Here is a 22,512-nt window from a genome sequence, read left to right on the forward strand (position 1 = left end):
ACAAAAATTAGCCGGTGTGGTGGCAGGAGCCTGTAGTCCCAGCTACTCGGGAGGCTGAGGCAGGAGAATCGCTTGAACCCGGGAGGCAGAGGTTTCAGTGAGCCAAGATCGTGCCATTGCACTCCAGCCTGCGTGACAGAGTGAGACTTAAAAAACAAATAGGCGGCCGGGCGCGGTGGCTCACGCCTGTAATCCCAGCACTTTGGGAGGCCGAGGTGGGCGGATCACGAGGTCAGGAGATGGAGACCATCCTGGCTAACACAGTGAAACCTGGTCTATATTAAAAATACAAAAAATTAGCCAGGTGTGGTGGCGGGCGTCTGTAGTCCCAGCTACTCAGGAGGCTGAGGCAGGAGAATGGCGTGAACCCAGGAAGTGGAGGTTGCAGTGAGCCGAGATCATGCCACTGCACTCCAGCCTGGGCGACACAGCGAGACTCCGTCTCAAAAAAAAGGAAAAATCTTGGAATTATTGGAAGTGTAAATTGGTGCATGCACTTTGGCAAAAGATAGTTAATATCTAGGAAATACTTTATAATCCAGCAATTCGACCATTGGGTATTTACCTATAGAAAGCCACACATGTGGCCAGGCACGGTGGCTCAAGCCTGTAATCCCAGCACTTTGGGAGGCCGAGGCGGGGGATCACGAGGTCAGGAGATCGAGATCATCCTGGCTAACATGGTGAAACCTCGTCTCTACTAAAAAATACAAAAAACTAGCCAGGCGAGGTGGCGGGCCGCCTGTAGTCCCAGCTACTCGGGAGGCTGAGGCAGGAGAATGGCGTGAACCCGGGAGGCAGAGCTTGCAGTGAGCTGAGATCCGGCCACTGCACTCCAGCCTGGGTGACAGAGCGAGACTCCGTCTCAAAAAAAAAAAAAAAAAAAAAAAAAAAAGAAAGCCACACATGTAATCACAAAAGACAGACATGTACCAAATGTCCATAGCTGCCCTATTCATGATAGTCCCAAACTGAAATTTAACCAAATGTCCATCAACAGTAGAATGGATGAATAGATTGTTGTTTATTTATCCAGAGGAATAGTCTATGACAATCAGGATTAATGAACCACAATCATGTGCAAAATATGAGTTCATCACACAAACGTCACGTGGAATGATAGAAGCCAGACGCACCTGAACTCTATTTATTTATTTATTTATTTACTGAGACGGAGTCTCGCTCTGTCGCCCAGGCTGGAGTGCAGTGGCGCCATCTCAGCTCACTGCAAGCTCCGCCTCCCGTGTTTATGCCATTCTCCTACCTCAGCCTCCCGAGTAGCTGGGACTACAGGCGCCCGCCACCTCGCCCGGCTAGTTTTTTGTGTTTTTTAGTAGAGATGGAGTTTCACCGTGTTAGCCAGGATGGTCTCGATCTCCTGACCTCGTGATCCGCCTGTCTCGGCCTCCCAAAGTGCTGAGATTACAGTCTTGAGCCACCGTGCCCGGCCAATTTTTTGTATTTTTAGTAAAGACAGGGTCTCACCATGTTAGCCAAGATGGTCTTGATTTCCCGACCTCGTGATCCACCTGCGTCGGCCTCCCAAAGTGCTGGGATTACAGGCGTGAGCTACCGCACCCCGCCAAACTCATTTTATGTAATTCTGTGTGCATAACGTTCAAAACTGGCAAAAATTCACTATATTTTGAGGATTTTTTTTTTTTTTGAGATGGTGTCTTGCTCTGTTGCCCAGGCTGGGGTACAATGGTGCGATCTTTGCTCACTTCAACCTCTGCCTTCTGGGTTCAAGTGATTCTCCTGCCTTAGCCGCCCGAGTAGCTGGGATTACAGGTGCCCACCACCACGCCCAGCTAATTTTTTGTATTTTTAGTAGAGATAGGGTTTCACCATGTTGGCCAGGCTGGTCTCAAACTGCTGACCTCATGATCTGCCTACCTCAGCCCCCCCAAAGCTGGGATTACAGGCGTGAGCCACCACTCCTGGCCGATTTTTAGGATTTAAAAAGTCGATTGTAAATCTATAAAGAAAAGCAAGAAAGAGGGACATTACATAATAAACAGTAAGAGGATGAATTCACAAAAGGACATATTAATCTTTTTTTTTTTTTTTTTTTTTTTTTTTTTTGAGGTGGAGTCTTGCTCTGTCGCCCGGACTGGAGTGCAGTGGCCAGATCTCAGCTCACTGCAAGCTCCGCCTCCCAGGTTTACACCATTCTCCTGCCTCAGCCTCCGGAGTAGCTGGGACTACAGGCGCCCGCCACCTCGCCCGGCTAGGTTTGTATTTTTAGTAGAGACGGGGTTTCACCGTGTTAGCCAGGATGGTCTCGATCTCCTGACCTCGTGATCCGCCCGTCTCGGCCTCCCAAAGTGCTGGGATTACAGGCTTGAGCCACCGTTTTTTTTTTTTTTTTTTTTTTGAGTCTTGCTTTGTCACCCCAGCTGGTGTGCAGTGGTATGATCTTGCCTTACTGCAACCTCCACCTCTCGGGCTCAAGTGATCCTCCCACCTCAGCCTCCCGAGTAGCTGGGACCAGAAGCGCATGCCACCATGGCTGGCTAATTTTTTGTGTTTTTGGTAGAGACGGGGCCTTACCATGTTGCCCAGGCTGGTCTCAAACTCCTGAGCTTGAGTGATCCGCCCACCTCGGTCTCCCAAAGTGCTGAGATTACAGGCTTGTGCTACTGTGCCCGGCAGGACATATTAATCCTAAATGTGTATTTATAAACTATATGAAGCAAGAATGGATGGAATTAAAGGAATAAATATTGAGAGGCCAAGGTGGGCGAATCATGAGGTCAGGAGTTCAAGACTAGCCTGGCCCACATGGTGAAACCTCGTCTTTACTAACAATACAAAAAATTAGCTGGATATAATGGCGGGTGACTGTAATCCCAGCTACTCAGGAGGCTGAGGCAGGAGAATCACTTGAACCCAAGAGGCGGAGGTTGCAGTGAGCCAAGATCGCGCCGCTGCACTCTAGCCTGGGTGACAGAGCGAGGTTCCCTCTCAAAAAAGAAAAAAAAGGAGAAATAGACAAATCTACAATTATGCTTCCAGACTTCAACATTTCTCTCTCAGTAACCAATAGGAGAAGCAGACTGAAAATCAGCAAGAATACAGGAGATCTGAATGCCACCGTCAGCCACACTGACCTGACGCTTATATAGAACACACCGCTGACTAACAGCAGAATATACTTTCTTTTCTTGTCTTTTTCTCTAAAAAGAAGGGTCTTGTTTTGTCTCACAGGTTGGAGTGTGCAGTGGCTCACTGCCTCTTCTAATTCCTGAGCTCAGGCGATCCTTCTGCCCCACCTCCCGAGTCGCTGGGAGCTATAGGTGTGTGCCACCACACCTGGCTAATTTTTCCATTTTTTGAGGAGATGGGGTCTTACCAAGTTCCCTGGGCTGGTTTCAATCTCTTAGGCTCAAGCAGTCCTGCTGCCTCAGCCTCCCAAAGTGCTGGGATTACAGCCGTGAGCCACAGTGCCTGGCCTGTATGTTCTTTCCAAGAGCACATGGGATATTCCCCAAGATAGGCCATATTCTGGGTCACAAAGCAAATCTTATCAAATTTTAAATAACTGAAGTCAGGCCGGGCACGGTGGCTCACACCTGTAATCCCACCTACTCGGGAGGCTGAGGCAGGAGAATAGCCTGAACCCAGGAGGCAAAGGTTGTAGTGAGCTGAGATTGCACCACTGCACTCCAGCCTGGCAACAGAGCAAGACTCCATCTCAAATAAATAAATAAAATTGAAATCATTCAAAGCATGTTCTTTGACCATAAGAGAATCAAACTAGAAATCCATAACCAAGAGAATCAAACTAGAAATCCATAACAGAATGATTGGTATTTGAAAAGTCTTTAGGCCAGGCATGGTGGCTCACGCCTGTAATCCCAGCACGTTGGGAGGCTGAGGCGGGTGGATCACGAGGTCAGGAGATTGAGACCATCCTGGCTAACATAGTGAAACCCTGTCTCCTACTAAAAATACAAAAAAAATTAGTTGGGCATGGTGGTGGGTGCCTGTAGTCCCCGCTACGCTACTCGGGAGGCTGAGACAGGAGAATGGCGTGAACCCGGAAGGTGGAGCTTGCAGTGAGCTGAGATTGTGCCACTGCACTCCAGCCTGGGCGACAGAGCAAGATTCTGTCCCCCCCCACCCAAAAAGAATAAAACTTTAGACCTGAATGGTTTTAGTGGTGAATCCTACCAAACATTTAAAGAAAAAATAACATCAAAATCTTCACAATCTGTTTCAGAAAATAGAAGAGGATGGAATACTTCCCAACTCATTTTATGAGGCCAGTATTATCCTGATACCAAAATTAAAGACAGTACCAGGAAATTACAGATCAGTATACTCAAAACATAGACACCAAAATCCTTAACACAGTATTAGCAAATGAAATAATGAAATCCAGTGATATATAAAAAGAAAACTACCTCACTACCAGGTGGCATTTATCCCAGGAATACAAGACAAGCTTAACATTGGAAAATCAGTCAATATAACTTGCCATATTAACAGACTAAAGAAAAACCACATGATCGTATCAATAAAGAATATGAGTTGGATACAATTCAACATTCATTCATGATAAAAATTCTAAGCAAACTAGGAGTAGAAAGGAACTTCCTCAACCTGATACAGGGCATCTGTAACAAATCACAGCTAAACAACAGCAAAAATACTATTGGTCGGGTGCAGTGGCTCACGCCTGTAATCTCAGCACTTTGGGAGGCCAAGGTGGGTGGATCACCTGAAGTCAGGAGTTCAAGACCAGCCTGGCCAACATGGCGAAACCCCCGTCTCTACTAAAAATACAAAAATTAGCTGGGTGTGGTGGTGCATGCCTGTAATCCCAGCTACTCGGGAGGCTGAGGCAGGGGAATCACTTGAACCTGGGAGGAGGAGGTGGGAGGATTGCTTGAGGCTAGGAGCTCCTGACCAGCCTAGACAACACAGAGAAACCCATCTCTACAAAACTAAAAGTCTGGGCGCGGTGGCTCACGCCTGGAATCCCAGCACTTTGGGAGGCCGAGGTGGTCAGGAGATCAAGACCATCCTGGCTAAAACTGTGAAACCCCGTCTCTACTAAAAATACAAAAAATTATCCGGGCTTGGTGTCGGGTGCCTGCAGTCCCAGCTACTCGGGAGGCTGAGGCAGGAGAATGGCATGAACCCAGGAGGCGGAGCTTGCAGTGAGCTGAGATGGTGCCACTGCACTCCAGCCTGGGCGACAGAGCGAGACTCTGTCTCAAAAAAAACAAAAAACAAACAAACAAACAAAAACTCATAGAACCATACACCAAAGAAGGTAAATATAATGCTACATAAATTTAAACAATTAAAAACAAAATAAATATTTTTTTGAGACAGAGCCTGGCTCTGTCACTCAGGCTGGAGTGCAGTGGTTGGATCATAGCTCACTGTAGCCTCAACCTCCATGGCCCAAGCAATCCTCCCACCTTAGCCTCTGGAGTACCTGGGACCACAGGCAGGAGCCACAAACCCCGGCTAATTTATTTATTTTTTTTAGAAGTGGGGTCTCACTGGGAGGTGGAGTTTGCAGTGAGCTGAGACCGTGCCATTGCACTCCAGCCAGGGCAACAAGAACGAAACTCTGTTTCAAAAAAAAAAGAAAGAGAGAGAGAGAGAGGGAGGGAGGGAGGGAGGGAGGAAGGAAGGAAGGAAGGAAGGAAGGAAGGAAGGAAGGAAGGAAGGAAGGAAGGAGGAAGGAAGAAAGGAAGGAAGGAAGAAGGAAGGAAGGAGGAAGGAAGGAAGGAAGGAAGGAAGGAAGGAAGGAGGAAGGAGGGAGGAGGAAGGAAGGAAGGAAGGAAGGAGGAAGGGAGGAAGGAAGGAAGGAGGAAGGGAGGAAGGAAGGAAGGAAGGAAGGAGGAAGGGAGGAAGGAAGGAAGGAGGAAGGGAGGAAGGAAGGAAGGAAGGAAGGGAGGAAGGAAGGAAGGAAGGAAGGAGGAAGGAAGGAAGGAAGGAAGGAAGGAAGGAAGGAAGGAAGGAAGGAAGGAAAGAAAGAAAGAAAATAGAAGAAAGAGAAATACGGTCTCACTATGTTGCCCAGGCTGGTCTTGAACTCCTGGGTTCAAGCAGTCCTCCCACTTCAGCCTCGAAAAGTGCTGGGCTCATAGGCGTGAGCCAACATGCCCAGCTGAAATAAATCTATCCCCCCAAACTAAATATTATACCATAGACTGAAGTTATTGCTGGAGGTAGTCCTAGCAAAACACTAGGGTCTTGTCGGCTAAGTCTTATTCTTTTTTTTTTTTTTTTTTTTTTTTTTTTTTTTTTTTTTGAGACCCGCTCTGTCGCCCGGGCTATGCATGGCGATCTAATCACGCAGCTCGCGTAGCCAATATCCGCCTCGCCCCAGTTAGTGGACTAAGGGCCCGCCACTCGCCGGCTAGTTTTTGTTTTTAGTAGAGACGGGGTTTCACATGTTAGCGGATAGAATCCTGACTGTGATCCGCCCGTCTGGGCCTCCAATGTGGATGTTGAGCCACCCGCGGCGAAGTCTTTATTTCTTTATTTATTTATTTCTTTCTTTATTTTGAGATGGAGTCTCGCTCTGTCGCCCAGGCTGGAGTGCAGCGGTGCCATCTTGGCTCACTGCAACCTCCACCTCCCAGGCTCAAGCGATTCTCCTGCCCCAGCCTTCCGAGTAGCTGGGATTATGGGTTCTCACCACCACACCTGGCTAACTTTTGTATTTTTAGTAGTGACGGGGTTTCACCATATGGTCCAGGCTGGTCTTGAACTCCTGACCTCAGGTGATCTGCCTGCCTCGGCCCCCCAAAGTGCTGGGATGGCAGACGTGAGCTACTGCGCCTGGCCTGATAATGTCCTTAGTCTTGGCCTCAGTGGATCCTGTGGATACTGGCTTCACAACAATTTATTAGGTGATACATTCAGGTGTTATGCGTTTTCTGAAAGAAATATTTTCTACACACACAAGCTCACCCTGGTGTTCCCAGCTGAACTAATAATACACAACAAATGCTCAGTACAGCGGCCAGCATGTGGCGAGCAAGTAGCTCTGCCCGTTTAGGGAACTGCGAGGGAGCTTTGTTCAGAAGCCGGAGAAGTAGGCAGAGCCTGGGCCCTGAATCCAGGCAGCTGGCTCATTTATTCTGAAGCCAGTGGGAGTCACAGAGGGTCTGCCACCCTGGTCCAGGCTGTGAAGATGGCGGGTGCTGGCGTCCTGTCCAAAAATGCCAGCAGGGAGATGCTAGGAGAGTGGCGCCCTGGGCTCGCCCTGTGGTGCCTGTGGCTCAGCCTTGTCTCCCAGTTTTGCCGGTCATTTCTGTTTCAGCCGCCCTGGAAGGTCTGCACGGCCACAACCTATTTCTGCATTTCTTCCCCTGACCCGGGTGGGAGTGCCCCTTGTTGCCGCCATCCGGTTGGGGGCGGGAAGGTGGGTGACTGCATGGGTAGACGGCACCTGCCAGCCTCAGTGACCAGACGGGGGCCCCTATCGTCCTTCCCATCTGTCATTCGTTATGAATCAACCGTGGAGAAAACCGCACGTTCGTGCTGGGCGGGTGAAGCTGCGTCAACGGCTGTCACCGAGCCCAGGTGTCGGGGAGGAGGTGGGGACAGTGGCTGCCAATGGCTGTGTGACCCTGGGCACATCACTTGCCCTCTCCGAGCCTTGCCCTATCTGTAAAGGGACCAGAGGCCCCCGAATTACATGTATCTCTTGGGGAGGAGAGTTTTGATCCAGAACTTTCTAGAATTTTCTACAGACTCTCAATGGGGGTGGGGAATCTTCACCCAAACGCTCTGGCTCTGAGTATCTAGGAAGCAGCAACATTTTTACCAAGCGGCCAGCCGCCAGCCCACCCCTAGGGCCCTGAAGTCCCAGAGGGATCAGGACAGGGTGGCCTCACGGCCCTCCTTAGGAAGGTCTCCTTGACCAGTGAGGTCCACTCCCAAAGTCCCTTTTACACCCAATTTGCCTGACTTCTTCTGATCCCGAATATCACTTGTCTGTGCGACCTTTGTTGATCCATTTAGAGCAACAACCTTGAACCTCCCCCAATAACATCCCTGCTTAATTTTTCTTGCAGAATTTTTCGCCATCCAACAGGCTCAGGTGTATAAAATATATATATATATATTATATTTATGTGTATATATACATATATGTATATTTTATGTATAATATATTATATTATTTATATATTATAATTTTAAATAAATTCTATTATATAAATAATAATATATAAATTATATAATATATTATACATAAAATATACATATATGTATATATGTATATTAATATATATTTTATGTGTGTATATATGTACGTGTATATACATACGTGTGTATATATGTATGTGTATATGTGTATACATATATACATATATGTATATGTGTGCATATATGTGTGTGTGTGTGTGTATATATAGAGAGAGTTTTGTTTTGTTTTGGAGACAGGGTTTCATTCTATTGCCGAGGCTGGAGTGCTGTGTTATGATCTCAGCTCACTGCAGCCTCCACCTTCTGGGTTCAAGTGATTCTCTTGCCTCAGCCTCCCAAGTAGCTGGGACTACAGGAGAGTGCCATCCATGCCCAACTAATTTTTGTGTTTTTAGTAGAGACAGGGTTTTGCCATGTTGGCCAGGCTGGTCTCGAACTCCTGACCTCAAGTGATCCTCCTGCCTTGGCCTCCCAAACTACTTTGATTACTTTGATTACAGACGTGAGCTCCCGTACTCACTTGGCCATATTTTTTATTCTTTTTTTTTGTTTTTTTGAGACGGAGTCTCACTCTGTCACCAGGCTGGAGTGCAGTGACATGATCTCGGCTCACTGCAACCTCTGCCTCCCGGGTTCAAGTGATTCTCCTGCCTCAGCCTCCCGAGTAGATGGGACTACAGGCGTGCGCCACCATGCCCAGCTAATTTTTGTGTTTTTAGTAGAGATGGAGTTTCACCATGTTGGCCAGGATGGTCTTGATTTCATGACTTCGTGATCCACCCACCTGGGCCTCCCAAAGCGTAGGGATTACAGGCGTGAGCCACAGGGCCCGGCCTAAAATTTATTATCTGTTCTTTAACTAGAACCTTAGCTAAGGAGGTCTGGAATCTGTGTCTCTTGGCTGCTGTGCCTGGCACACAGTTGGCACTCCGTGAATGCTTGCACAATGAAGGGACGGCCCTGCCTGGAATTTGCCTGGTAGGCGTCTAGACTCCGGGGCCCCGCAGGTGACGGATGGGCTCCTGGCTCTGTCTTGTCCCAGCTCCGCCAGTCACTCCCCTGCTCTGTGCCTCAACCTCCTCATCTGTCAAACAGGGACGATAACAGTAACTACAGGGTGATGTGAGTATAAAACCAGCTAATGTGAGCTAAAACCCAGCTAATTTTTTGTATTTTTAGTAGAGATAGGGTTTCACCATGTTGGCCAGGCTGGTTTTGAACTCCTGACCTCAGGTGAGCCACCCACCTCTGCAGGGCGGATCAGCTGAGGTCAGGGCAGAGTCACTGGAAACAGTCCGTGATGCCTGGCCTGAGCTGTTTCTTAAAAATATATCAGTAGGGCTGAGTGTGGTGGCTCATGCCTGTAATCCCACACTTTTGGGAGGCCCAGGTGAGTGGATCACCTGAGGTCAGGAGTTTGAGACCAGCGTGGCCAACATGGTGAAACCCTATCTCTACTAAAATATACAAAGTTAGCCCAGCGTAGTGGTGGATGCCTGTAATCCCAGCTACTTGGGAGGCTGAGGCAGGAGAATCACTTGAACCCGGGAGGTGGAGGTTGCAGAGTCGAGATGGTGCCACTGCACTCCCAGCCTGGGCAATAAGAGTGAAACTCCGTCTCAAAAAAATAAAATAAAATAAATAAATACATATATATGTGTGTATATATATGTATGTGTGTATATATGTGTGTGTGTATATATATGTCAGCAGTAGCATGGGTGTGACGGTTCCTGATTGGCTCAGAGGAGGGGGACAGCTCCGGGTGTAGCCTGACAAGGAGCGTCCGCCCCTTCTCCAGAAGGAGGAAGAAGGGCCCCGCTGGTCACACAGGACCCAGTCTGCGGTGGGGGTTTTCCCGCCACCGCCCCGCCCTCTCCGGGGCCCCCACCTCACCCTCTCCCAGCACCCTTCACCATCAACCTGTCAGGCCCTGTCTGAGCAGGTCTGGAGGTGGGCGGGGAGCCCTGGCCTCCCCACCTCCTCCCGTCCCCACCCTGTTCCCAGCACTCAAGCCTTGCCACCGTCGAGCCGGGCTTCCTGAGTGTTCCAGGCAAGGAAGTCTGGGTCCCTGGAGGGTGACCCCCAAGAAAAAGGCAGCCCCCCTGTGCACCCGGCTGCCCAGAGCCCTCTCCAGGGCCGGCTGGGTTGGGGGTTGCCCTGGCCAGCGGGGCCCGGGGGCGATGCCACCCGGTGCCGACTGAGGCCACCGCACCATGGCCCGCTCACTGACCTGGCGCTGCTGCCCCTGGTGCCTGACGGAGGATGAGAAGGCCGCCGCCCGGGTGGACCAGGAGATCAACAGGATCCTCTTGGAGCAGAAGAAGCAGGACCGCGCAGAGCTGAAGCTGCTGCTTTTGGGTGAGTCCAGGGTCTGTGGGCAGTGGGTGGTGGGCAGTGAGCGGTGGGCAGTGGGTGGTGGGCAGTGAGCGGTGGGCAGCTGGCAGGGGTGTCAGGGCAAGGAGGCGGATCAAGCTAGGTCGGACCTTGGCATTGTGGAGCCTTCGCGTCCTCCCAGGGAATGGGGAGCCTGGAATCCATTTTCCAGATGAGAAAGACTGAGGTTCAGAGAAGCCAAGTTCCTTGTTCAACGTGCGACCAGCGGCTGGGTGCCCAGGCCTGTCCACTGCGCGGGGCATACACAACAGCAGACAGGGCTCGGCCGGGCCGCTGCCAGGCAGGCTCAGCACGCCCTACCTGTCTGTGTCATGGCGAGGGAATGATGAGCTCAGGTGTGCAACCCGTTCTGGCCAGCCCATCCGCAAGGGAGGGGCCGGCTCCAGCCTCTCCTTCCTCTCCAGAAGGCTCAGGATACTCCCTCTCGCCTTTACGTCCCTGCCATGGCTGGAGAGGGCTTGTCTAGGGCTCGTTTTGGGGCTAGAAAGGATAGATTGATTGGTTCATTGGTTCATTCATTCATTATTCATTCATTCAAGATTTCTTGAGTAGCTCCCAGGGACACAGCTGCCAAACAGAGGAAGATATTTCTGTCTTCCTGGATCTCATTTCCTGTGAAGGAGCCAAGACATTGAGTCTGTAAACTCATAAGCAGATAAAATAATTCTGGCAACAAGAATTTTCTAGGAGAATACAAAACAGGGTGATGGCTTCCATGCAGAGGTTTCAGATGGGGGAGTCGACATCAGTTACAGTTCAAGATTCTGAACTCTGGCCGGGCGAGGTGGCTCAAGCCTATGATTACAGCACTTTGGGAGGCCCAGGAGGGCAGGATCACTTGGGATCAGGAGTTCAAGACACAGCCAGGCCGACATGGTGAAGCCCTGTCTCTACTAAAATATCAAAAATTAGCCAGGCGTGGTGGCTCACGCCTGTAATGCCAGCACTTTGGGAGGCCGAGGTGGGTGGATCACGAGGTCAGGAGATAGAGACCATCCTGGCCAACATGGTGAAACCCCGTCTCTACTAAAATACCAAAAATTAGCCGGATGTGGTGGCAGGCGCCTGTAGTCCCTGCTACTCGGGAGGCTGAGGCAGGGGAATCGCTTGAACCCAGGAGGTGGAACTTGCAATGAGCCAAGATCGCACCACTGCACTCCAGCCTGGGTGGCAGAGTGAGATGCCATCTCAAACAAACAAATAAAAAACAAGAATTAGCTGGGCGTGGTGGCACACACCTATAATCCCAGCTACTTGGGAGGCTGAGGCAGGAGAATCGCTTGAACCCGGAAGGCAGAGATTGCAGTGAGCTGAGATCGCGCCACTGCACTCCAGCCTGGACGACAGAGCAAGACTCCAGTGTCAAAAAATAAATAAATAAAATAAAATAAAATAAAAATACATAAACAAATAAATCACGCCTGTAATCCCAGCACTTGGGGAGGCCGAGGTGGGCAGATTGCCTGAGGCCAGGAGTTCGAGATCAGCTTGGCCAACATGGTGAAACCCCATCTGTACTCAAAATACAAAAAAATTAGCCCGGTGTGGTGGCCTGTGCCTGTAATCCCAGCTACTGGGGAGGCTGAGGCAGGAGAATCGCTTGAAACTGGGAGGTGGAGGCTGCAGTGAGTCAGGATTGCACCATCGCACCCCAGCCTGGGCAACCAGAACAAAACTCCGTCTCAAAAAAAAAAAAAAAAAAAAAATTCTGCTCTCGGAAACCTCAGGCTCTTCTCATTCCCATATCTTGTTTCCCCAACTACCTTTCCCTGATTATGGCCCCGTTGGCCTAAGCCGGGGATGCTAGTCTGGGAGGGTCTTCTGGGATCCCCAAGCTCTGGGCTGGGGGCTGGAGAAGGCCTCGAGTCTTCTGCACTCACGTGTGTCTGCCCTAGGCAATGAGCTTGGTCATCCTGTGATGGTCGCCATCATCCTTTTCTCGTTCGGTGGGAAGAGGCATCCCACTCAATAGTGGGAAGGAGGGGACCCTCAGGAACCGCACCTTTACTGGGGACCCTTTCTTTTTTCTTTTCTTTCTTCTTTTTTTTTTTTTTTTTTTTTTTGAGACAGAGTCTCGCTCTGTCGCCCAGGCTGGAGTGCAATAGTGCGATCTCAGCTCACTGCAAGCTCCGCCTCCCGGGTTCACGCCATTCTCCCGCCTCAGCCTCGAGTAGCTGGGACTACAGGCGCCCGCCACCTCGCCCGGCTAGTTTTTTGTATTTTTAGTGGAGACGGGGTTTCACCGTGTTAGCCAGGATGGTCTTGATCTCCTGACCTCATAATCCATCCACCTCGGCCTCCCAAAGTGCTGGGATTACAGGCTTGAGCCACCGTGCCTGGCCAATTTTTTTGTATTTTTAGTAGAGATGGGGTTTCACCATGTTGGCCAGGCTGGTCTTGAACTCCCGACCTGGTGATCAGCCATGCCCCGCCCCCCCGCCCACCTTGGCCTCCCAAAGTGTTGGGATTACAGGCGTGAGCCACTGTACCCGGCCTTATTTTTTTTTTTTTTAGATGGAGTCTTGCCTCCCCCAGGTTGGAGTGCAGTGGTGAGTTCTCAGCTCACTGGAACCTCTGCCTCCTGGGTTCAAGTGATTCTCCTGCCTCAGCCTCCAGAGTGCCTGGGACTACTGGTGCGCACCACCACACCCAGCTAATTTTTATATTTTTAGTAAAGATGGAGTTTCACTATGTTGGCCAGGCTGGTCTCGAAGTCTTGACCTCGTGATCTGCCCGCCTCGGCCTCCCAAAGTGCTGGGATTACAGGCATGAACCACTGTGCCCAACCTTATTTTTATTTTTATTTTTTTTGAGACAGAGTTTCACTTTGTCACCCAGGTTGGAGTGCAGTGGTACGATCTTGGCTCACTGCAATCTCCGTCTCCTGGGTTCAAGCGATTCTTTGGCCTCAGCATCCCGAGTAGCTGGGGTTACAGGCGCCTGCCACCACGCCTGGCTAATTTTTGTATTTTGAGTAGAGACAGGGTTTCACCATGTTGGCCAGGCTGGTCTTGAACTCCTGGCCTCAGGTGATCCTCCCACCTCGGCCTCCCAAAGTGTGAGCCAAAGTGCGAGACTCACAGGTGTGAGCCACTGCACCCAGTCAAGGGCCCTTTCAACTCTAGCCTTGATCCCTCTTGCTGAACCAGAGAAAAGAATATTTCAGCTGGGCATAGTGACTCATTCCTATAATCTTAACAGTTTGGGAGGCCTAGGTGGGAGGATCGCTTGGTCTTAGGAGTTTGAGACCAGCCTGGGAAACATAGCCAGATCCTGTCTCTACAAAAAAATAAAATAGGGTGCCTGTAGTCCCAGCTACTCGGGAGGCTGAGGCAGGAGAATGGTGTGAACCCGGGAGGCGGAGCTTGCAGTGAGCCGAGATCGCACCACTGCACTCCAGCTCAGGCAACAGAGCGAGACTCCGTCTCAAAAAAAAAAAAAAAAACCCAAAAAATAAAAAATAAAATAATTAGCCAGGCATGGTGGTGTGTCCCTGTAGTCCCAGCTACTTGGGAGGCTGAGGTGAGAGGATCACCTGAGCCTAGGAGGATCGAGGCTGTAGTGAGCTATGATCATGTCACTGCACTCTAACCTGGGCAACAGAGCAAAGCTGACTCTGTCTCAAAACAAAATTTTTTTTTCACCCACTTATTTCTCCAGCAAAATTTGCTATGGCATCAAATCCAAACACTGGTCCTCTTGAAAGCAGCCTCTGCTGCTTTTGCTCATAATCAATCCTTTGGCTCTGGACACTCAGCTTCTTTGGTCTTCATTGACTATCTCTTTTTTTCCCTTAAATAATTGGTAGTGGCCTGGCGCAGTGGCTCAAGCCTGTAATCCCAGCACTTTGGGAGGCCGAGGCGGGTTGATCATTTGAGGTCAGGAGTTCGAGGCCAGCCTGACCAACATGGTGAAACCCCGTTTCTACTAAAAATACAAAAATTAGCCGGGCATGGTGGCAGGCGTCTGTAGTCCCAGCTACGTGGGAGGCTGAGGCAGGAGAATTGCTTGAACTCAGAGGCAGAGGTTGCAGTGAGTCAAGATCGTGCCATTGCACTTCAGCCTAGGCAATAAGAGCGAAACTCCATCTCAAAAAAAAAAAAAAAAATCAGGCGGACGTGGTGGCTCACGCCTGTAATCCCAGCACTTTGGGAGGCTGAGGCGGGCGGATCACGAGGTCAGGAGATCGAAACCACCCTGGCTAACACGGTGAAACCCCGTCTCTGCTAAAAACACAAAAAACTAGCCAGGCATGGTGGCGGGCGCCTGTAGTCCCAGCTACTTGGGAGGCTGAGGCAGGAGAATGGCGTGAACCCGGGAGGCGGAGCTTGCAGTGAGCCGAGATCCAGTCACTGCACCCTAGCCTGGGCAACAGAGTTAGAATCTGTCTCAAAAAAAATTAAAACTCTATCTATCTATCTATCTATCTATCTATCTATCTATCTATCTATCTATCTTTCTTTCTTTCTTTGACATATTAATGTGTCATATTATGTCATATTATATCATATTGATATGTCTTATTATTTTAAAGAAATAGGACTACTTAGGCTATCTACTTCTTGTGTGAGTTTTGATCATTTCTGTCTTTCAAAGAATTTGTCCCTTTTGGCTGTGTTATCAGATTTATTGGCGTAACATTTATGACATTCCCTTGTTCTCCTACTACTGTCTGTAGGATCTGCAGTGATGTCCCCTCTTTTGCTCTTGCTATCGATCATTTCTGCCTTTGCTCATTTTTTTTCTTGATCTATCAAGCCAGGGGGTTTATCGCTTTTAGTGCTCTTTCCTCGAAAACCTCAAAGTCTTTTATCCCTGACCTTTGTCTGGCTGGCCCTTTCATTCCACGTAGATCTCAACCCAAGTGTCGCCTCCTCAGAGAAGTCTTCCCTGACTACCCTAGCTATAAAGACAGCCCTATGTTTTCCTTTCCCTTCCTCGGTTTGGTTTTTCTTCCTGGCCCTCACGATTTGTTTACTTGTTTATTGTTTATCTCTCCAGCTATACAACAAGCAACAAAAGGGTAGCGACCACATCTGTCATCTTCTTACTCTTTTTTTCTTTTTGAGATAGAGTCTCGCTCTGTGGCCCAGGCTGGAGTGCAGTGGCGTGATCTCAGCTCACTGCAAGCTCCGCCTCCCCGGTTCACGCCATTCTCCTGCCTCAGCCTCCCAAGTAGCTGGGACTACAGGCGCCCGCCACCACGCCTGGCTAATTTTTTTGTATTTTTTTTTTTTAGTAGAGACAGGGTTTCACCGTGTTGGCCAGGATGGTCTTGATCTCCTGACCTTGTGATCTGCCCGCTGTGACCTCCCGAAGTGCTGGGATTACAGGCATGAGCCGTCACTGTGCCCGGCCCACATCTGTCTTCTTCATCCCTGTGTCTCCAGCACCTATCACAGGTGTACAATGAGCCTGCCCTATAGTAGATGCTCAAGAAATGCTGAATGAATGAATGAATGAATGAATGAATCCTTTTTCGGGGGAACTTCCCCCAGACACGGTATCATTCCTTCCTGGAGCTGGGAAAGTCCCTTCCACACACCACTCTGGGCACTATTCAGCCAGCCCTAAAGCAGGAAGCCCCTTCTACTGACGGAGGGCAGGGGACGTCATCCATGTACCCAGGCCCTGATGGTAGCACTGTGGACTGTGATTTAAACCACCTCATCCCTGGAGACAGGTCTGCGGGCTACCTCCAGACCTCTGTCCCTTCTTGGAAACAGGAATTGAATCCGAAAGCTGTTTTTTTTTTACCTGAAAGTGGCTGACGCTTTTGAGGAAGATGGTGAAAAGGACCAGGGTGGGGGTGGGTCTGTCCCTGACGTGAAACATTCCTCATATTGGGGAAGGGGGAGAGTCAGAATGAAGTCATGAGCCGGGTATGGTGGCACATGCCTGTAGTCCTATTTACTCGGGAGGCTAAGGCAGGAGGATCGCCTGAGCCCAGGAGTTCAAGACCAGCCTGGACAACATAGCAAGACCCAGTCTCTAAACAAACACTGAAAACAAAAGCAAAAGAAAAGAAAAGAAAGAGAACAACAAGAAGAAAATAAAACTGTGAAAGGGACCAGTTCTGTCCTTAGCACTTTTAAAAAACGTATTTTTATTTTTATTTTTTTGAGACAGAGTCTCACTCTATTGCCCAGGCTGGAGTGCAGTGGTGTGATCTCGGCTCACTGCAACCTCTGCCTTCCGGGTTCAAGCGATCTCTTGCCTCAGCTTCCTGAGTAGCTGGGACTACAAGCATGGACCATCACACCTGGCTAATTTTTGTATTTTTAGTAGAGACAGGGTTTCATCATGTTAGCCAGGCTGGTCTCGAACTCCTGACCTCAGGTGATCCACCTGCCTCGGCCTCCCCAAAGTGATGAGATGACAGATGTAAGCCATTGTGCCCGGCCTGTTCTTAGCACTTTGAGGCAGACACTGCTAGTTTCCCCCAAAGGGTAAACTGAGGCTCAGAGAGGCAGAGCGACTTGCCCAAGGTCACACAGCTGGGACTCGCATCTAGAATTCTGGTTCCAGAGTCCATGCTCCTGACTGCCCTGTTCACCTGCCTTCGGGGACAAACACCACAGAACTCCAGTACCAGATGGGGAAAATGAGGCCCAAGGAGGCAGCAGGATTTATCGGGGGTCAGCAGCTAGACTGAGCCAGAGCAGGACTGAGAGGCCGAGCCTCCCGCCCCTCCAGCTGCCCGGCCCGGCTCCCCTCTTCCCCAGGAGCTGCGTTCCCTGTGAGGGCGTGGTGCTGGACTCTGTGCACATGGCTGGCTCCAGCTGCCCTGTGATGGCCGGGGCTTGGCACGGTTAACTCAGTTCCTTCTTGGCATCTGCCAGTTCCACTTCCTCTTCTCCCCCTCCCTGCCCAGGAGGAAGCAGGAGCTTCCCGTCTGGGCCGCATGGACTTTAGGGGGTGTCCTAAAACTGATCACTCCCCCCATTTCTGTCCAGGAGCTGGGGGCCGTTGAGGGTTGGGGGCCACTGGAGGGGTCCCAGAATCCTTTGCGGCTTCAGGACAAAGATGGACTGCAAAGAGAGGATTCTGATGCGACTCTTCAGGCTTCGGGTGATGACCCGTCCCTGAGTCACGAAAGCCGTGTTGCAGGTGGCAACAGGATTATCATTTATTTCCTATAACAAAGCAGAAGAGGAAAAAAAAAAAAAAAACCAGTGCATCGCAACAAAATAAAGTCAACTGTTGCTTGCTAAGACTTCTGTTCGTTCTCTGCACTTTTGGGGCGAACTAAGATCTGAGAGTTGGAAGACAGCTAGGGGACAGGAGCTCAAAAGGTCCAGTCCTGGCCGGGCGCGGTGGCTCGGGCCTGTCATCCCAGCACTTTGGGAGGCTGAGGTGGGTGGATCACCTGAGGTCAGGAGTTCAAGACCAGCCTGGCCAACATGGTGAAACCTCGTCTCTACTAAAAATACAAAAGTTAGCCGGGCGTGGTGGTGCAGGCCTGTCATCCCCGCTACTCGGGAAGCTGAGGCAGGAGAATCGCTTGAACCCGGGAGGTGGAGGTTGTGGTGTGCTGAGATCATACCACTGCACTCCAGCCTGGGCGACAGAGCGACTCCATATCAAAAAAAAAAAAAAAAAAAAAAAAAAAAGAAGAAGAAGAAGAAGGAGAAGAAGATCTGAGGGTTGGAAGGCAACTGGGGGACAGGAGCTCAAAAGTCCAGTCATGAGCAGTTGGGCTCAACGCTGCACCCCAAGGAGCTGTCTAGCTTCCCAGAGTCCGTAAAAACATCACTTTAACTGACATGTTAATGACGCCTACCCCAGCTCAACTGGCCGTGCCCCATTTTGTTGGTGAAGAACTTACACTACCCCAAGTTTACTCCCCTGGGGTTTCACTTGCTGTGTGACCCAAGGCAAGTCACTAAACCTCTCTGGTCCTCGGTGTCCCATCTGCAAATGGGAAAATCATAGATTCTATGGGGATTAACTGGGGATCCATAGAGTCTCTGGGCTCAGGGTTGGGAAGACGGTAAGATTGAAATCATGCTCACTGTCATTTTTATTATGATTGTTATAACTATTCAGGCAGGGTAAAGGAACCTCCAGGTATAATAATTTAGAAGCCCATAGGCTCGAGGTGGCTCATGCCTGTAATCCCAGCACTTGGGGAGGCCAAGGCAAGTGGCTCCCTTGAGGCCAGGAGTTCGAGACCAGCCTGGCCAAAACGACAAAACCCTGTCTCTACTAAAAATACAAAAATTAGCCAGACGTGGTGGTGCACACCTGTAATGCCAGCTACTCTGGAGGCTGAGGCAGGAGAATCACTTGAAACCCGTGAGGCGGAGGTTGCAGTGAGCCGATATCAAGCCACTGCACTCTAGCCTGGGCAACAGACTGAGATCCTGTCTCAAAAACAATAATAATAATAGGCCGGGCGCGGTGGCTCACGCCTGTAACCCCAGCACTTTGGGAGGCCAAGGCGGGCGGATCACAAGGTCAGGAGATCGAGACCATCCTGGTTAACACGGTGAAACCCCGTCTCTACTAAAAATACAAAAAATTAGCCGGGCATGGTGGCGGGTGCCTGTAGTCCCAGCTACTCAGGAGGTTGAGGCAGGAGAATGGCGTAAACCCGGGAGGCGGAGCTTGCAGTGAGCTGAGATCGCGCCACTGCACTCCAGCCTGGGCGACAGAGAGAGACTCCGTCTCAAAATAAATAAATAAATAATAAATAAATAAATAAATAAATAATAAATAAAAGTCCATAGGCTCTGGACTCAAACAGAACTGAGTTTGAATCCCAGCTCTGCCACTCACCAGCACCATCGAAGGAATTGCGTGACCCACAGCAATTCCTTCAACGGACCCGAGACTCAGTTTCCCCATACAAAAACGGGGCTAAGAGTTGTCTCCCTCTTGGCCGGGCACGGTGGCTCACGCCTGTAATCCCAGCACTTTGGGAGGCTGAGGCAGGTGGATCACGAGGTCAGGAGATCGAGACCGACCTGGCTAACATGGTGAAGCCCCATCTCTACTAAAAATACAAAAAAAATTTAGCCCAGCATGGCCGGGCGCGGTGGCTCAAGCCTGTAATCCCAGCACTTTGGGAGGCCGAGACGGGTGGATCACAAGGTCAGGAGATCGAGACCATCCTGGCTAACACGGTGAAACCCCGTCTCTACTAAAAATACAAAAAAAATGAGCTGGGCGAGGTGGCGAGCGCCTGTGGTCCCAGCTACTCAGGAGGCTGAGGCGGGAGAATGGCGTGAACCCGGGAGGCGGAGGTTGCAGTGAGCTGAGATCCGGCCACTGCACTCCAGCCTGGGCGACAGAGCAAGACTCCGTCTCAAAAAAAAAAAAAAAAAAAAAAAAACAAAATTTAGCCCAGCATGGTGGCAGGCGCCTGTAGTCCCAGCTACTCAGGAGGCTGAGGCAGGAGAATGGCGTGAACCCGGGAGGCGGAGCTTGCAGTGAGCCGAGATTGCGCCACTGCACTCCAGCCTGGGCGACAGAGAGAGACTCCCCCTCAAAAAAAAAAAAAAAAAAAAAAAAAGAGTTGTCCCCTTCTCGTGGTGAGGCTCAGGAGAGATGGTGGGACTCCAGCTCTTAGCTCGCCAGGGACACCTAGTCAAGGCCCTGCAAGCTCACAATCCCCTCTGCTGCCCCAAAGGGCCAAAGTTCCAAAAACTAGATGGTCCCCATAGTGTGTCCGTGAGAGACTCAAAGAAACGGGCGGGAGGATGTTTGCTGATTGCACTGCCTCCATTCCTATGTTCTACTGCAGGAATATTAATGAGTTGACATGTCCCCGTCCTAACATGCAATACATTCAGGAATCTGGAGCTCTCACAGCTCTGCATCAGAGAATGTCAGATTGTGGACCTGGGGGACGTTGTTGTTTGAGTAATTTTTTAGTTTTTATTTTTTGAGACAGAGTCTGGCTCTGTCGTCCAGGCTGGAGTGCAGTGGTGTGATCTCAGCTCACTGCAGCCTCCGACTCCCAGGTTCAAGCCATTCTCCTGCCTCGGCCTCCTGAGTAGCTGGGATGTGGTGTGAGCCACCATGCTCAGCTAATTTTTGTATTTTCAGTAGAGACAGGGTTTCACCATGTTGGTCAGGCTGGTCTCGAACTCCTGACTTCATGATCTGCCTGCCTCAGCCTCCCAAAGTGCTGGGATTACAGGCATGAGCCACTGTGCCCCACCCTAGTTTTTAATTTTTCTTGGAAACATTTTTTTTTCCTTTGAGACAAGGTCTTGCTGTGTCACCTAGGCTGGAGTGCAATGGAGTGATCATAGCTCACTGCAGCCTCAACCTCCTGGGCTCAAATGATCCTCCTGCCTCAGCCTCATGAATAGCTGGAACTACCGGTGTGCACCACTACGTCTGACTAAATATATATAATTTCCGTGTGAATGTCCTTTACAGCAAGAGAAAAGCCTTTTTCTTTCTTTATTCCTTTTTTTTTTTTTTTTGAGACAGAGCCTCACTCTGTCACCCAGGCTGGAACGTAGTGGCACGATCTCAGCTCACTGCAACCTCTGCCTTGGGTTCAAGCAATTCTCCTGCCTCGGCCTCCCAAATAGCTGGGATTACAGGTGCCCACCAGTACACCAGGCTAATTTTTGTATATTTAGTAGAGACAGGGTTTCACCATTTTGGCCAGGCTGGTCTCGAACTCCTGACCTCAAGTGATCCGCCCACCTCAGCCTGCCAAAGTGCTGAGATTATAGGCATGAGCCACTGTGCCCAGACAAGAAAAGCCTGTTTCTTGACTTTGAGCCAAATAGACATGACCCCTGGAGAAACTGAGGACTGGAGAGGCGAGGCGGCTACCCCCGACCTGCCCACACGGCTCTCCAGTGTGCAGGTGGCATCTGCTGGGTAGAGTTGGAGACGTTGGAGACAGCCCTTTGGGGAGATGGGAGGTGACACCCCCGCCCCTCTCCCTGTCTGGCCTTCTTCTCTGCTCCTGTTTCCTCTTTCTGGACCCCAACCAAGCCACCCCTTCCCTTTTTGCTGCCGCTTGCTCGATCAAGTTCTGCCTGCACCGACCCCCACCCCCGCCCTCTGCCCTGGAGGCAGAAGCAGTCCCATCGCCTCTCCCGTCGCTGGGAGGGGCCCATGCTGGTGCTCCCAGGAGCCAGATGAGATGCTGGTCAAGCCTCCAGCCCCCACCTCCCACCTGCTGGATCACACCCATTTTACGGATAAGAAAATTAAGACACAGAGAGGGGGAAGGGCAGCCTTGGGATGTCAGAGTTTAGCGGGGAGCTGAGCTGGGGTCTTTGAACCTCTAGTCCCAGGCTCTTGAAGATTCCAGCATCAGCATCCCGGACCCAGGGCCGGCTTGGCAGGTACGTCAACTGGGCTGTCACAGAGGATTCCGGGTTCAGAAGAGCCTGAAGTTTCAGCTTGCACCCAACCCCAGAAATTCTGTAGCTGGCCCTGCAAGGACCCTGCCAGATTTTGTACCATCTGTCAGCAAGGTCAGGTTGATTCTGTCTCCTCAGTGTCTCTCAAATGTGTCCTCTTGTCTCCAGCTCCATGACAGCCACCTTGGTCCAGCCCCAGGCTGCTCACCTGAACCAGCGCAGTCCTCTCCGCCCTGGTCCCGGCCCCCACCCCCACAGTCTGTCCTCCCTGCAGCAGCCACTAGAGGGCGCCTGTGAGCACCTGAGTCAGGGCCTGTCCCTCCTCTGCCCACAGCCCTCCGTGGCTCCCACTTCCCTCGGGGGGTCAAAGCCCAAGACCCCCCTGCAATCTATAAGGCCTTGCACAACCCACCCTTCCCTCCTCCCTCTCTCCCTCTCCTCACTCTGCTCCAGCTACACGGGCCTCCTCAATGTTCCTCCAATATGCCAGGTTTGGTCCTGCCCCAGGGCCTTTGCACGAGCTGTTCCCTTCGCTTGGTGTGCCCTCTAAGATTTTGAGAGTGACCTTCCAGCCTTCACAAGTCACTTCCAC

General features: G+C 50.6%; 1 protein-coding gene and 1 long non-coding RNA gene across 2 annotated transcripts in view; one reads left to right on the forward strand and one right to left on the reverse strand.

The window, feature by feature from the left end:
• Positions 1-1,896: 1,896 nt before the first annotated feature.
• LOC115899044 lies at positions 1,897-10,928 on the reverse strand. Its single transcript, XR_004058648.1, has 3 exons — positions 10,671-10,928; positions 10,418-10,558; positions 1,897-1,978 (listed from the first exon to the last, which is right to left on the reverse strand). It is a non-coding gene; the product is annotated as an uncharacterized LOC115899044 (long non-coding RNA).
• Positions 9,973-22,512, forward strand: part of GNA15 (G protein subunit alpha 15) — a 29,557-nt gene continuing 17,017 nt past the window's right edge. Inside the window, exon 1 of the mRNA XM_010367303.2 lies at positions 9,973-10,545. Coding sequence (XP_010365605.1) covers positions 10,401-10,545 — 145 coding nt within the window. The 5' untranslated portion in view covers positions 9,973-10,400. The remainder of the gene's footprint in view (positions 10,546-22,512) is intronic.

Source organism: Rhinopithecus roxellana, chromosome 8, assembly GCF_007565055.1.
Source record: "Rhinopithecus roxellana isolate Shanxi Qingling chromosome 8, ASM756505v1, whole genome shotgun sequence".
Lineage (NCBI taxonomy): Eukaryota > Metazoa > Chordata > Mammalia > Primates > Cercopithecidae > Rhinopithecus > Rhinopithecus roxellana.